Source organism: Aedes albopictus, chromosome 1 (genome assembly GCF_035046485.1).
Source record: "Aedes albopictus strain Foshan chromosome 1, AalbF5, whole genome shotgun sequence".
Taxonomy (NCBI): Eukaryota; Metazoa; Arthropoda; class Insecta; order Diptera; family Culicidae; genus Aedes; species Aedes albopictus.
This window is the reverse complement of record NC_085136.1, coordinates 218,424,235-218,440,302: the sequence shown is the minus strand read 5'-3', so window position 1 is coordinate 218,440,302 and position 16,068 is coordinate 218,424,235. Positions and strand designations below refer to the sequence as shown.

Below are 16,068 nucleotides of genomic sequence, written 5' to 3'. Positions count from 1 at the left end.
GTCATGGGATGCTTTTATCAATGCCCAGTGTGGTAAGATATATGGTTCTCTCAAACGGCTGAACATGGTGAGCAGGCACTTTGAACCTACAACGAAAATTAAACTCTTCAAGTCTTTGATACTCCCTCATTTCATCTACGGAGAATTCGTTTACTGTAATGCATCCGCTGCATCGCTCAATAAATTGAGAGTTGCACTAAATTCATGCATAAGATATGTGTATAATTTGTCGAGATACTCTAGTGTTTCTCAATTCCAAAAAACGTTGATAGGTTGTACATTTTCAAAATTTTATGCTTTCAGAACATGCATACAAATGTTTAAAATTATCAAGACAAAAGAGCCTCCTTACTTACACAATAAACTGCAGTTTTTCAGAAACACTAGAACTATGAGATTGATTGTACCTCAGCATTCAACTTCTTACTATGGTGACTCGTTGTTCACGAGAGGCATTTCACTTTGGAATCGATTGTCGTCAACTCTTAAATCATCTACTAGTTTAAACAGCTTTAAAAGGGGTCTGTTAGAGGAACTCGAACACATGCAATAATAGTATTAGAAAAATAAAATCAGAAACTTGAATTAGTTGTAAATTAATCGTCAAAAAGCCTAGTTTCACCAGAGTGTAACATTTAAGAAGGGGATTTCCTTACGTTACATGAATACAAATAAATAAATAAATAATAAATAATAATCTCTTCGTAAACAAAAACATTAAAATACTTTTGACGTACCGATAATATTTACACGAATCTGATAACATTTCAGCTGAACACCAAAATATAAGATCATATACAGTGAAACTTCGAAATATAAGATAAAATGGACATGAAATGATCCTCTAATAGCCTGTCAAACGTACACAGATGAAATTTCTAAAATATCTAGCATGGCATAGCATAGCACGAATAGAAAAGATGAGTATGCCATTGAAGATTTCGCTACTATCTGCAATAACATAGACCCCCTCATCTTCACAGAGCTGACCAAGTCCTTGCAAGAACTTTTATTTATAAGCCTTATAATCAACTTAGAAAGCGTCTAAAGCGGAAACGGCATTCGATAGACGATAGGATGGTAAAAATAGCGGACAGTCAAAAGAAAAAAATCCGCAAGGGTTCCTTCTGAATACCTATTGGACCTGTTTCTTAGTATTCCTACTTGAATTCATCCCGAAGGTTCTCCCGGATTTTATCGGCATTTTTCCAAGATACAAACATTTTTTTTCCGGGATCTCTTTTGAGAATCTTCTAGTATTACTGAATTATGACCGGTTTTTCTCGGATTTTTTTACGGGGATTCTGCAGAATTTCTTTCCAGATTTTTTTTTTGTAAAAAGCTATCCCGATATTGCACCCACAGTCCCTCCCAGGTTTTTCACGGAGGTTTCTCCTGTGTTTTACCCAAAGCAATTTTCATGGGATTTCTCTCGGGATCTCTACAGGACTTTCTCTTAGGATAGTTCCCAAATGTCGTCGCGATTTTTTTTCTCGGGATTTTTATTGAATTTTTTTTTTATTCTTTTAGGTGTTCCTTTCGGGATTTCTCCAGGAGCTCTTCGTTTTATTTCTTCCACAGTTTCTGTAGTACTTTTTCATGAACTTCTGCTGGAGTTTCACCCGGGCTTTCTTCCAGAGGTGTTTACTGTATTGCAGAGGTTCCTAAACTTTCTGCTATCGCGGCGCCTTTCGGAATTTCCAAAAATGTCGCGGCGCACCAAAGTTTTAACCATTATTTTTAATTTTAACACAACTTTCACTTCAAAATTTCAAAGGCAATATCGTGAAACACTTTTTATATCAAGTTTTAGAATCCAGAGAAAATTTGGAAAACTTAATTTGTTTTAAAACAATTTTTCAACGATAATTTCAATATTTGTTAGATTTCAAAAATCATCTTGGTTTCACCGTAGACACTTTATAAAAAAAATCTCTGATGTACAAGTTGAAAGGTTCACGGCGCACCAGGGCGCCGCTACGCACAGTTTGGTAAGCACTGTTGCATTGCTTCCGGTATCCCTCGTGGGATTTCTTTAAAAAATACTCCTGTAATTTTTTCAACAAATTCCTGTGGACTTTCTTTCAGAGTTTCTCTTGGATTTTTTACATAAATTTCACCCGGGATACTTCATGAAAGTTCACATTGGATTTCTCGTGGAGTTTCTCTCCAGATTTTTTTTAGAAGATTCCTTCCGGTGTTTTTCTTGGGATGTTTCTCAGAGTGTTTCAGGATGTATCCTGAACATACTCCCAAGATCATTTGTACGTTTTTTTTTTCGGAATTCCTTTTGGGATTATCTCTGGAGTAATTACAGATATTTTCTATTTCATAACGCTCTACCCGTTATTTCTTTCAGAGGTTTTCAAGGCTATTCCCCATAATTGTTTCCAGGATTTCTCCGTGTGATTTTTAAGAGTTTTGTTTTTCTAGGATTACTGTCAGAGTTCTTCCCGCAGTTCCTAACGGAAATGACCCAGGGATTCTGGGTGTTCCCAAAAAACTCCGTGAAGATCCATTTGAAAGATTTTGATAGGAACTTCCTGAGAAATCCTGAGAAAAACTGAAACATCTCGGGAAAAAAAACTCCAGGAGTAAAGCCAGGAAGAGATATTAGGGACATTCCTCTATTGGAAATCCCACGAAGAAATCTCTGAAAGATATTCTGCAAGAATCTCGCCAAATCCCAAGAAAAACTGTTGGAAACCCATCCTGGAAAATCACTAAGAGAAAATCCTGAAGGAACTATGGATACATTAAAAAAATCGGAAGAAATCTAGCGAGAAACTCTGACAGCTTATCGAAAAATATTCTGGAAGAAATCCCGAGTAGTATTTCTCCAGAGCTTTCACGGAAAATTCCGGCTGGAATACTGGAAGAAATTCTAGGAGCAAAACCGGAAAAATCTCTTGATGGAATCTTAGGGAAAAACTCCTGGAAAAAACAGGCAATTAAAAAACTCTGCGAAACTCCATGAAAAGCCTTTGATAAACTCGAAGAACAACTCCGAGAGAAAACTGTTGAAGTATATAAAGAAGAAATAGTGGTAGAAATTCAGGGGGATTAAGTACTGAACACTTCTAGTAAATACTACCCCAGGTAACCATTAGCTCTATACCCATGTATGTATTTTATGTGGATTTGCATTGCCAAAGGTTGAAAATCAACTATGGCCAATTTGAGGGGCCATAAACTGGGGTGTAGTTGATCAGTGGGGTGAACCTGATCATTCAATTTCCCACGGATATCGACTTTTAAGGAAGTTACCATTCCATTCTAATGTTACGTCATTGGATTGCGAATGGTTAAAATATAACTGTTGCTTCCTTGAAAGTCGATGTCCGCGGATAATTGAGTGATCAGGTTCACGCACTGATCAACTACACCCCAGTTTACGGTACTGTAGTTATAATTGGAACACTTACCCTATATGGTGATAACATCGAACAGATAGTGTACTTTGTACTGTTTCATGACTTCTTCTTCGAAGCAATTTTTTGGTAAAGGCGAAACTAACAGAACGAGTTATGATTTTCAAACGATAACAGTTCCAATCAATACATATCAATTGGTGAGTTCCTTCCATCCCGAGCAGAAAAGAATAACAAGTGAATAACATATCAAGGTATTTATCTTAAATACTACCATACCTTAATGTGCACTTCATAAGGTGGCAATGAGAGGCAAAATAACAAAAACATATATCATAATTTTGTGTAAATAACACCTAGAAAATAATTAGTTTTGTTATTTCAATAATGAATACCTACCCGACTAGAAGTTTCTAACAAAAATGTAACATTTTTCTAACTAAACCTGATATTTATAACTTATTGTGTTATACTTCTGTTAAAAACATTTGGTGTACATAAATATTATAACACAATTATATCACATTATGTTAAAAAATCTGATTATAACTCATTGTAATATACTAAGTTTCGATTCTTTGGTATTGAAATAGCATTGTAACACAGTTGTATCAAATTATGATAGAAACTAGTTATTTTTAAGCTAAGATTTATATCACGTTTTGTTATAATTTTGATCTGTTCATAACGCAATAAGTTACTTTCTTGATTACACCAGAGTACTTTTTGTTACAATTTTAGATATTTTAACATCATCCTGCACCTAGTTTATAACATAATACGTTATTGAAAACTTGTATAACATCATAACACAATATGTTACAAACTTGATATAATTTTCTAGTCGGGTAACATTTCAGCTGCTGTATTTGTTATCCAAAAGGTATTGAATAACAAGTATATTGTTATTGAGATGTTCATTTATTCGATGACTTCATGATGTAATAGCAAATCATTTTCTTAGGTTACTTTACTGCTAAACCAACAAATACTACATCAATACCAAACTCTGAGCTAATATTTCTATCTGTTATTGTGATGTTCTCGTAAAGTTTCGTAGAAAAAACGCAGCAACAACAATTATGGGTATTAGGGTACATATTGCTCTTCGCATGGTATTTGAAAGGTATTCCCTTCTGCTCGGGATGCTATTGTTTTATTGTGAAACTTGAAATCAATACTCCTCCTTGAGTAACAATGTTTCTGTATTTATTCAACAAACATTGCAATGTACGACGTCACAAGTGTCAACATAAACTTCTTGTGAAATCTGTTTTCATTTCGTTTTGGAATTCATGAAAATATTTCATCGGCGTTGCCTCGATCTGTTTTCGTCAAAATATCGCATAATTTTAAATGCGTCACTTGCCAAATGTGAATCCTGATTATGATGTAACTTATGATCCTTTCCCGCCAACTAAAACTCTTCCCTGTAACAACCGTGAGGATGCCGAGGTGATATCGGTATCTAGTAGCATCGTACGGCCAACTAACATTCCTTTCCTTCCCCGATAGCTGAAAAGGCGTGGCCGGCGCCGTTGAGCTTGAGCTTGATTGACCGCTCGTAGACGCTACTCCAATATCGCCAGACCAGCTACACTTACACAAGGAACCAATGAGATATCCGCCAAGGACCTGCAGGCATCTTCAGTGTTTGAGTGTTGGTGTTTTTATATTGTTATGTGACAATGGCGCCTGCCACATCAGGTTGCAAGTCAATGTGGGGAAGGGGAGGGAAGTGATGATTGCAATCGTTTGTATCCACATCAGACCGAATATATCTCTGCGTCTGCGCAAGTTCATGTGGATGTCGGTATATTGGTGGGATATGGTTGACAGAGGGCTCACACATTAGTGCGTGGATGCAAGGCGTAAAGCGATAGTGTTTTTTTTATTATTCTGAAGATGTGCAGCACAGCTCGCTCGATTGCATACCTCGTAGGGGTTATCTGATAGGTTCAGACTGTTTTGAAAGTTTGGAAGGAAGGGAAACGACATTTTCAATCCGTTTCTGTTCTAGCGATGGCTATGAACAATGTGTGTATGTGTGTGTGTATGTATGTGTGTATGTGTGTATGTGTACAAAAAAACTCACATCACTTTTTGGCAGTAAACCTCAACCGATTTTAATGACCGACGGTTCATTCGACGCGGAATCTGGTCCCATTGTTTCCTAATGAAAATGGTTCGAATCGGTCCAGCCGTTCCGGAGTTATGGCCATTTAGGTGTTCCGGACCGGTACCCCAGGAAGGGGCAAGATATGAAAACGCTCCAAACCCATGCATGCGACACATCAAACAACGGCATTTTCGATAACTTGATGAATGGTAAGCAGGAAAATGGTCTCAGACCATATCTGAACCGGTTGTGTTTCGGAACCGGTTCCAGTGTCCCGTTGGATGGGGCCAAGTATAAAAGTTAATCAAAGCTATGCATGCGACATATCAAACCGCGGCTTTTTTGAAAACCAGATGAACGGTAAGCAAGACAATAGGCTCAGACCATATCTGAACCGGTTGTGTTTCGGAACCGGTTCCAGTGTCCCGTTGGATGGGGCCAAGTATAAAAGTTAATCAAAGCTATGCATGCGACATATCAAATAGTGGCTTTTTTTGATATCCTGATGAACAGTAAGCAGGAAAATATTCTCAAAACATATCGGAACCAGTAGTGATCCGGAACCGGTTCCAGGTGTTGCGCCGGAAGTGGCCAAATATAAAAATGAAATAAACCCATGCATGCGACATATCAAACCGCGTCTTTTTCGATGAACATGTCAATATACATGAGTTGTATATATTTTATTTGTTTAGAGAAAAAAGAAAGTATATAATAGAAAGATGCAAAGTAGGAGGAGAGGTACAGATCAGGGATTGAACCCAGGACCTTCTGCATACAAATCAGAAGTGCTAGCCACTAGATCACCAAACCCGTCTAGGGCGTGACCGGCGCCGTTATTGTGATAATTAGGGTAACGGTCGAGTTTTGGGCCCCTAGAGGACATTAGTTTGAATTTATGCTAAAATCAAACATATTCAGAGAGTCTTACACATAATGATGATGTTGGTAAAAGCTTCCACTATCCGTCATCGCTTCATTAAATCTGTGAAAGTTATGATGATACGACCCAGGGGGTCCAAAATATATGGGAGTCCAAATTATAATGGTTACCCAATATTTGGAATTCGAAAAGATGTACTTTGAAGACGGTAAAGCCAATCTCAAGTTCCGTTCGTTAGTTCCTAGTGCAATTCTGATTGCTCTGGTCAATCACGGAATAGCAACTAAGTACAAATCGTACGGTCAAGCTCAATTTTTCGGGTAAATCCATGTCATTGCCAAAATGTGAGATGTTGATAAAAAAAATAACTTCCTTTCAGAGACAGTAATGAATAATCGTTTTTATTTTTTATCCTATTGCTAGAAGGCTGAAACGTGCAAAACGTGCAAAACTCACCTCGCTAGAGCCATCCTAACATGTGATAATCCACCGAGGGGCAACGATATGGTATCCACGGTGGCTAGTTTTGTTGAAACCCGGTTCCGAAAGCGAAGAAAAAGTGGAAATTCAGCCAAAGGAATCGACGGCGACGGAGACAACTGCGACGGCGGCTACAACGGAAAACAAGTTGGTGCTGTTTTTTTTTTTTTACTTTCTGAAGTTATACAGACAGCTGCTCCACTGCAAGGCTGTTGCGTACTTTTTCTGCTTCTGTTTTCGGTTACGCTGGAAGTCTGCGACGTGCAACAAATTGTCCTTGTTTTAATTTTTTGTCAGACTTTGTTTGGCAAACTTGGCACGACACCACCGGGTAGTCATGGACGTGACTTCAGCTTATCAGCTCAGCGCCGCAAGGTATTTTCTTCTTTCCCAGGAAATTGCTCGCCGTCTGCAAAATTTTCGCTGCTGGTTTTAATCTTTTACAACTTTTTTGCAATTAAATTTCACTTCCATCTATTTTGAATAGGCTCTCTTCTATATCTTACTCTTTCTTCGCTTCGTTTCACTGCCTAGCTCTATGACTTCACTTTCACAGAAACGATTTTCCAATCTTCTCTCCTTTCTCTTTTGGACCTTTTTTTTTTCTTCGAACGATAGCTGCGCGCACAGGCAGATCATATACAGATAGCACTCCTTTCTAATCTATTTACGGCGACTTTGGTCAGCAAAGTATGATAGAAATCGATTCAATTTAGCACAGACTGGGTAATTTTCCATGCACACATTCGCACACACAAGTATGTAACCGAGCCACTACTAGGAGTGCGTTCTTGTGCACTTGCCAAAAAGCAAAACGGTATCGAATCGTCGGAACCCACCCACCACTTCAAGGTTTCTTTATCAGTTGGAATATCTCTTCTCCGCTCCGGTGTTTACTTGTCGTAATCTTCCGCACGTAACGACCGTTTCGAAAAAACAACAACATCAAATGGAGTGATTACTGGTCATTGCTACAACAAACTAACACACTCGGCAAGGGCATAATACATCAGCGCGCAGCACAGACACTACACACCGAGAGCGAGGACTTATCCGAAGGGCTTATCATTGAGGCTGATGTTTCTGGCACGATACGGTAGCATAGCTCATGACTGCAACGGCGGCAACTAGTTTTTCCCCAACAGCAGCGCAGTGTATCATAACAATGTTTTCGTTAGCATTTCAAGTACATCTGCCTTTATCTCGGACAGCATGCCACGGCAACACACGTCGAGGTGCTCAAGTAAGTATCGGTATTGGTTCACCAACACATCTAACGCACAATCCACTCGCACACCCTCTCGCACGCGCCTCTACACAGGCAGACCTACTCTTGATTTGATTGCCTGAGTGGTTCCCAAGGTTCTTCCGTAATTAATTCTTCCTATACTCTTCGCTGACTCTCGCACACTTCTCGTGCTCCCTCTTCTCGACCGCGCTCACAACAATACAGCTGAACTGGTCCACTCGTTGTTGATGGTGATCACTTGACATTCAAGATATGTCATTGGGCTGTCGACGTCGTCGTTGTCGTAGTCGTGGTCTTTACACTGTTTTGTTTGTCGTTGATATCGATACCTTCTGAACACGCTTTGCGAGTTTGTTTGGCACAATACTCACGAACCCCGAATCGTGAACGGTTTGCAACCACACGCGCACGTGCTTCACAGAGTTTAACAAATTGAACAACGAATCAACACTGTCTTGGACACCCCTAGTGAACACCGTGATGCTCTCAGTTTGAACACCGTAAGGTCAACGCAAAGACTCTCGTAACGCTGTCGAAGTCAAGGTTAGAAAGCACTTTGATCCGATTGATGTTTTCAACGTATATTGTAAGCGAACAATGCGTGTAACACATCCACCTACGGATTCCCGTATTCTCACCCGCAAACAAAGTCATAGATAGCTGCTGCTGCGTATTTTGTGTTCTCGATTGCCCTTGAAAGGCCGGGATCGGAGTTTCAATTTCAGCAGCCGATTCGACGACGACGACGACAGTTGACGAGCACAGCGAAGAACTGCAACCGAGTTGTGCACACCCTTTCTACTCTCCGCGCAAGCAGATATTCGCAAATGCACCGGCGGCGGGCAGCAACAGAAGGAAAAGGCTTTCCTCCGACCAATATTGGGCAAACCGAACAAGCGCAAAACAAAAAACTAGAGCAATCGAGCAAGCGTTGTTGGGGTGCTGTAAAATGCGCCGGGGGCGAAGCGGGGGATGTGTGTGAAATCGGGTTTATTCCAAGCGGTGTAGCAGCATTGGAGCGCACGATACACTTCTTCACCGTACACGCAACTATTGGCGACTGGGACCGTAGGGGAACTGGACCCACGGAGCGGCGAGAGCTCTCTCGCTCTTTAATGCGATACTCTCCTCAATGTCTCAGTTGCAGTTGCGGCGGAGATTGGTTGGTTGAGGTTTTCCATCCATTACAGTGCATTCATTGCAAGGGTGTTCCAATCCATGCTTGGTAAGCCAGCAACTGTTGTTGTTGTTGATGCATTTTCACTGAAATTTTCATTTCGGAAAGAGAACGATTCTCCTTTGGAACTCTCAATTCATGCTATATGCACTTCTGCTCTCGGCATGGTTGCCAAGTCGATAATGTAAAGATATTGTAAAGGCAGTAAATTCCGAAAATCAAAACTGACTGTATCCCAACTAGGGTCTATGTTAGGAATTTTAACACTAGCCTATTTCTCTCTGTTTCTCTATTTTTTCCCTTACTCTCCCACTAATGAGCTCTAACTCGCGCTGGAAGAAGATTCCCTGTACAAATCCCGGGAGGAATTCCTGGAAATTACAGAAAAAATTCCTGACGTAATCCCGTACCGAATCCTTGAAGGAATCTTTAGGAAAATCACGGAAGAATTCCAGACAGGAATCCCTGAAAGATTAATAGAAGAAATCCCGGAAGTGAATTATTAAAGAACTTCCTTGAAGAATGCCAAAGAAAAACTAGAAATAATCTTTTAAGGGGTCCTACAAGCTTGGCATGAATAACTAAAAGAATTCTGCCAAGATTCCCTGAAGGAATCTTTGAAAGTTTATCAGGATCTATCATTTCCAAAGATACGAGAATCCCTGAAGCAATCCTACCAGGAACACCTAAAGAAGTCCTTTACGAAATCCCGGAACAGAGCACTTGAAAAAAAAATCTTTTCAAGATTTACTAAAGCTATCTCGGCAGGAATCCCTGAAGGATACCCGAGAGGGTTCTGGGATGAATATCTGGAATTCTGGGATGAATATCTGAAATAATCCTGAGAGGGATCTCGGCTGGAAGCTCAGTAGGAATCCCTGAAAGAATGACAGAAGAAATGCCGGGTGGATAAATAATCTGGAGAAATCCCGGGATAAATCCCGAGAAGAATCATTGAAAAAATCCCGGGGAGAATCTTTCAAGGAATACCAGCAGGAATTCCAACACGTATATCTATAAGAGTTCCACTAGGACTCTCTGAATATATCTCGGCAGAAATCCCCGAATTAATTTCTGAAGAAATCCCGTAGAAAATATCTGATCTGAAAAAAATCTGATGGAATCCTTAGAGGAATCATGACAGGAATCCCGGCTGGAAACTGAGCAAGAATCGCTGAAAGAATCATAAAGAAAAATCCCGGAAGAAATCATTGACTAAATCCCTGAAAAACTCCGGAAAATTTATTTGAAGAATCCCATCAGGAATTCCGGCACGATTATCTTAAACAATCACTGCTGAAAAAAATTCAGTGTTTAAATTCTTTTATGTGCTTTTTTGGGAGGAATCCCTGAAGGAATTCCAGCAGGAATCTGTAAAGGGATCCTTTACGAAATCTTGGATGAAATTTTTGAAGTAATTCCAGCAAGAAATACCGACTAGAATACCAAAAAGAATCCTTTCATGTTATTCCAAAGCAATCCCAGCAGAAATCTCTAAAAAGCTTCCTCAAAAAAGAGGTCCCATTAGGAAGTTCCGGAAGGTAAATCTGGTAGAATCCTGGAACAAATCATAGGAAGAATCTCGAGAGGAATACCTGAAGAAAAACCGGAAAGAATTCCTGAAGGTAGGGTGACTAAGGGTATTATCGGCAGGTTTGTTCTCTTCGTCATGGGGGGTTTTTGTGGGCCGAATTGCCTGAAATTTGGGCATACATATAACTTAACTTGGTTGGGAAGGATTTGAGGCCAACTCCCAGATCAACAGGTTTCAAAAAAAACCCATGACGAAGAGAACAAAACTGCCGAAAATACGTAATTTCCCCTATATTGAGAAAATCTCATCTCATCTCATTTTTTCAACCTAACCCTCTACCCTACCTTCCACACTACTCTCTGCCTAATCGTCTTCCTTGCTCTCTACCTTCCACACTACTCTCTACCTAATCGTCTTCCTTGCTCTCTACCTTAACCCTCTACCCTACGGTCTATCGTAATCCTCAACCCTACCGTCTGACCAACCCTTTACTTTAACCTCGATCCTAACCATTATCCGACTTTCTACCGCACCCTCTACTCCAACCCTTCACCATATAATATCAATATATATTTGTTCGTTCCGCTCTTCCTCAGATCGTATTCGCTGGCATCCGCCGTCAAGCCCGTAGGCAGACGCGGCTCAGGTCCGCAATCGCGTCGGTCTACCAGTAAGCCGGTGGTCTTCCATTTCTGGGGTGGACTCGCCTAGGCATGGTCGCACGCGAGAGCATCGGGTAGAAAGTTAGGATAGAAGCAAGGGTAGGGTAGACGATAGTGTCCACCGCTGCAAAAGCCGCGCTGAAGACCGAGATAAGGGCAAGCAAAAAGGCCTGCTTCGAGGGTCTCTGTCAGAGTGCCAGTGTGAATCCATGGGGCGATGCCTACAGGATCGTAATGGCCAAGACGAGAGATGTAATGGCTTTTACAGAGCCATTTCCAGAGATGTTTGAAGGGATCATCGAGGTGCTTTACCGCGTCATGATCCAAGTCTTTGGCCTCGATTCGTAGGACAGCCGGGGACTGGGGCTGGCGATGAGGAGAGGGTTACCGATGTGGAACTTGCGGGGATAGCAAAGTCCCTTAGCGTAAGTAAGGCCTCAGGTCCGGACGGAGTTCCGAACCTGGCCTTAAAAGTAGCTATTGCAGAGGCTCCCGAGATGTTCAGGTCTGCTATGCAGAAATGCCTGGACGAGGGAGTTTTCCCAGAAGTTTGGAAGAGGCAGAGCCTGGTACTATTTCCAAAGGCGGGGAAACCACCCGGAGACCCGTCGGCATATAGACCAATACGCTTGATAGACACGGTGGAGAAGGTGCTCGTATTTAAAGATCATCCTCAATAGTATGTTGAGGTTCACCGAGGGCGAAAATGGTCTTTCGAGTAACCAGTGCGGCTTCCGGGGGGAGGTCCACCGTAGACGTTATCTTGTCAGTTACAAAAACCGCCGAGAATGAACTCGAGCCTAAGAGGAGGGGAATTCGTTTCTGTGCGGTAGTGACTCTGGATGTAAGGAATGCGTTCAATAGCGCCAGCTGGTCTGCTATTGCCGATGCGCTCTTGCGTCTAGGGATACCGGGGTACCTGTACAAGATTATCGAAAGTTACTTTCAGAATCGAGTACTAGTTTACGACACGGAGGTGGGTCGGAAGTGCTTTCACATAACCTCAGGTGTCCCGCAAGGTTCCATCCTGGGTCCGGTGTTATGGAATGTCATGTACGACGAGGTGTTGAGGTTAGAGTACCCAGTGGGAGTGGAGATTGTCGGATTTGCCGACGACATTACGCTCGAAGTCTACGGTGAAACGATTGAGGAGGTGAAATGGACTACCGACCACTCGATCAAGGTTGTGAAGACATGGATGCGGTCCAGTAAACTGGAGCGGGCTCACCACAAGACTGAGGTGACGGTTGTTAACAACCGGAAGTTGGAGCAGCAGGCGGAGATCAGTGTAGGCGAGTGCACTATCGTGTCAAAGCGCTCCGTCAAACACTTGGGCGTGATGATCGGCGATAAGCTTACCTTCGGTAGCCACGTCGATTATGCCTGTAAAAGAGCCTCCACAGCTATTGCGGCACTGTCCCGGATGATATCCAATAGCTCTGCGGTGTATGCCAGTAAGCGCAAGCTTCTGGCTAGTGTTGCTACGTCCATACTTAGGTATGGCGGCCTGGCGTGGGGCACTGCGTTAAATACTAAATGCTTCATGAAGTGCTTCGAAATGCGCGGCACAAGAGGCATACGCAGGACTACCAGGATGGCCTCTATGGTCAAATGGCAGCGCACGTGGGACAGTTCCACCAAAGGAGGGTGAACCCATAGGTTGATACCGAGGGTAGATAGTTGGATTAATAGGCGCCATGGGGAAGCTACATTCCACCTGACACAGGTCCTTTCAGGTCATGGTTGCTTCCATACTGTTCTGCACTGTTTCGGGCACGACTCAAGTTTCTAATTCAAGACATCGGAGAAAGAGGAATTTGCGAAGTTAGTTACCCCAGAAGTCATTCCCATCCTTGTTAAGACCAACGAAGAAGAGCGCGAAATAGTCGAGCCTGGAAACGATACACCAGGCAGAAACTTATGAATCTGAAGACGTGAACGAGCCTGCTGATGAAGATACCAGTGAAGAAGGTGCATCAGCGCTTCAACCATAATCAAATAGGAACAGCTGTGAGGATATGGTTCCAGGTCCAGTGGTCGGGAGCGCAGGATTCCAGGTTTGTTTGCTGATTTTATTGCCTCTTAGCATTTATCCGGAAAATCCTGTCACGTTTCGGGGATCTATGACATTTCGTCGAAAGACATTTGGTCGAATGACGTTTGGTCGAATGACATTTAGTCGAAAGTACATTTGGTCGAAGGGACATTTGGTCGAATGGACATTTGGTCGAATCATATATTGTGGAGGAGGAAACATATGACATTTAGTCGAATGGACAATTCGTCGAATGAACATTTGGTCAAAAGGCACTAACTGATTAAAAGACTTACGAATGGAAAATAATATCATTGGCTTCGGTTTATAACTTCTATCTTACTTAACTTCAGGATCATATCGGTATATCATACTTAACAAATAACTTCAATCAGCTCAAATTGCCAAGCAATTACCCCAACATTTCCTTTCCACTAGATTGAAGTATTTTGTATGTGAAAGGGAATATTAGGTTGAATGAGTCCTTGGGTGCAAAATCTTGTTCAGATCATTATTAATTATGCGGTAGTTGACAACGGATCTATGACATTTCGTCGAAAGACATTTGGTCGAATGACGTTTGGTCGAATGACATTTAGTCGAAAGTACATTTGGTCGAAGGGACATTTGGTCGAATGGACATTTGGTCGAATCATATATTGTGGAGGAGGAAACATATGACATTTAGTCGAATGGACAATTCGTCGAATGAACATTTGGTCAAAAGGCACTAACTGATTAAAAGACTTACGAATGGAAAATAATATCATTGGCTTCGGTTTATAACTTCTATCTTACTTAACTTCAGGATCATATCGGTATATCATACTTAACAAATAACTTCAATCAGCTCAAATTGCCAAGCAATTACCCCAACATTTCCTTTCCACTAGATTGAAGTATTTTGTATGTGAAAGGGAATATTAGGTTGAATGAGTCCTTGGGTGCAAAATCTTGTTCAGATCATTATTAATTATGCGGTAGTTGACAACAATACTGTCTGTTGTTTCTATTTATAAACGACGCAGCTTTGATCTTATCTCCCGGAACTAGAGTTTTCTACGCTGATGATTCCAATATTTATAGCTACGTCTTGCAAGCTCTGCTGAACGCGTTAAAAGATTGGTATTCAAGAAATCGTTTGGAGCTCAGTGTTAGTAAATGAAATGTCATCTCGTATAGTAAGATGAAAAATCCCGTTCTCTTTCCGTACGTCGGGACAAGTGCTCGAGCGTGTGGATCATATACGTGGCTTGAGAATACCTTTCCTTCACCCTCCACTACACCCAAGAGCCCGATCGTTGAATTCGGCTAAGAAATCTGAACGCCGTACCACTCTTCCTGGATTGTTCGGATGGAGAGTGTTCAGAGAATGTTTGTACGCCACGCCCTGCAAAACCTTCCATAGAGATATCAGACAAATCTACCGCCATACCGAGAACGCTGCCTGTTAACACCCTTGAACCCAGACACAACGTCTCGCAAGCAATGTATGTAACCAAATTGCTCAACAATTAAATTGATTCCCTAAATATCTACGACTCAGAACGGCAGTTTCGCAACCGTAATTTCTTACTTTTGGGAGCCCGTGGCAGGCAATATTATTAGATGAAAGAATTGTAAATGCAAATACAAATAAGAGGGAAACATGAAAGTAGTGCCACAACGCGTTCAAGTTCAAACTTGGCACGCTGCGATCAGAAATATTTGAAAATTATTCAGTTGGAACGCGAGCGAGCTCTAACTTGAACGCAGAAAAATGACAGCATTATACCCTGGTATCTTCGAAACTGAAATGGTCATATATCCGTATTTTTTTATTTGAATTATCTTGGGCTCATCTTTCATTGAGATCATATTCGAGTGAACCTGTTTTCGGACCATGGTTTTCGGAAAATCCGGATTTTCAGCAATATGTTCGGCATGTCATGGCCATTCCAACTTCTCAATAAACACATTCTTACACGCCATTCCCACAATGGGAATAAGTTTAGCACATTTCCGGATTTTCTGAAGTTTCGGATGACCATGGCATATCGATAGAACGAGTCTATAAGAGTTTGGAACCGAGTTGGGATCTGAACGTTCTTGAAGTTAAATGCAAGTTAAATAACTGCTGCGCTACCGTTCAAAAAATTGAACGCATTTTTTGCATTTTTGGCTTGCGTTTAATTCAAATGTAATACAGCATGGAAGAACAGCCAATGTTTAAAAGAAGGAAAAATATGTGATGAGTCTGCAACCTCATCATCTGATCATAGTCAAATTAGAAACTTCAACGAACCCCCCTAAAGAAGGAAAATCCTCTAATGAAAGAAAGCTATTACACGAAACACAGTATGGAATAAGAACATGTGTTCAAAAGAAGAATGCACCTCTGATGAAAAAAACAACAACAGATACATGGAGATGGAAAATCAATGAAATTATTAAACTTGAAAGAACAGCCTATGTTTCAAAGAAGGAAAAATCTATATATATAAAAATGAATTTCTGTCTGTCTGTCTGTCTGTCTGTCTGTCTGACCGCTATGCATTCGGAAACTACTGAACCGATCG

At 41.2% G+C, this 16,068-nt stretch overlaps 1 protein-coding gene across 1 annotated transcript in view; it reads right to left on the bottom strand.

Annotated features, from left to right (window-relative positions):
* The window catches only part of LOC109400045 (protein roadkill), a 194,803-nt gene extending 185,614 nt beyond the window's left edge, over positions 1 to 9,189 (bottom strand). The window contains exon 1 of the mRNA XM_062846264.1: positions 6,830 to 9,189. Within this exon, the coding sequence (XP_062702248.1) occupies positions 6,830 to 6,843 (14 nt within the window). The 5' untranslated portion in view covers positions 6,844 to 9,189. The remainder of the gene's footprint in view (positions 1 to 6,829) is intronic.
* Between the last annotated feature and the right edge of the window lie 6,879 nt (positions 9,190 to 16,068).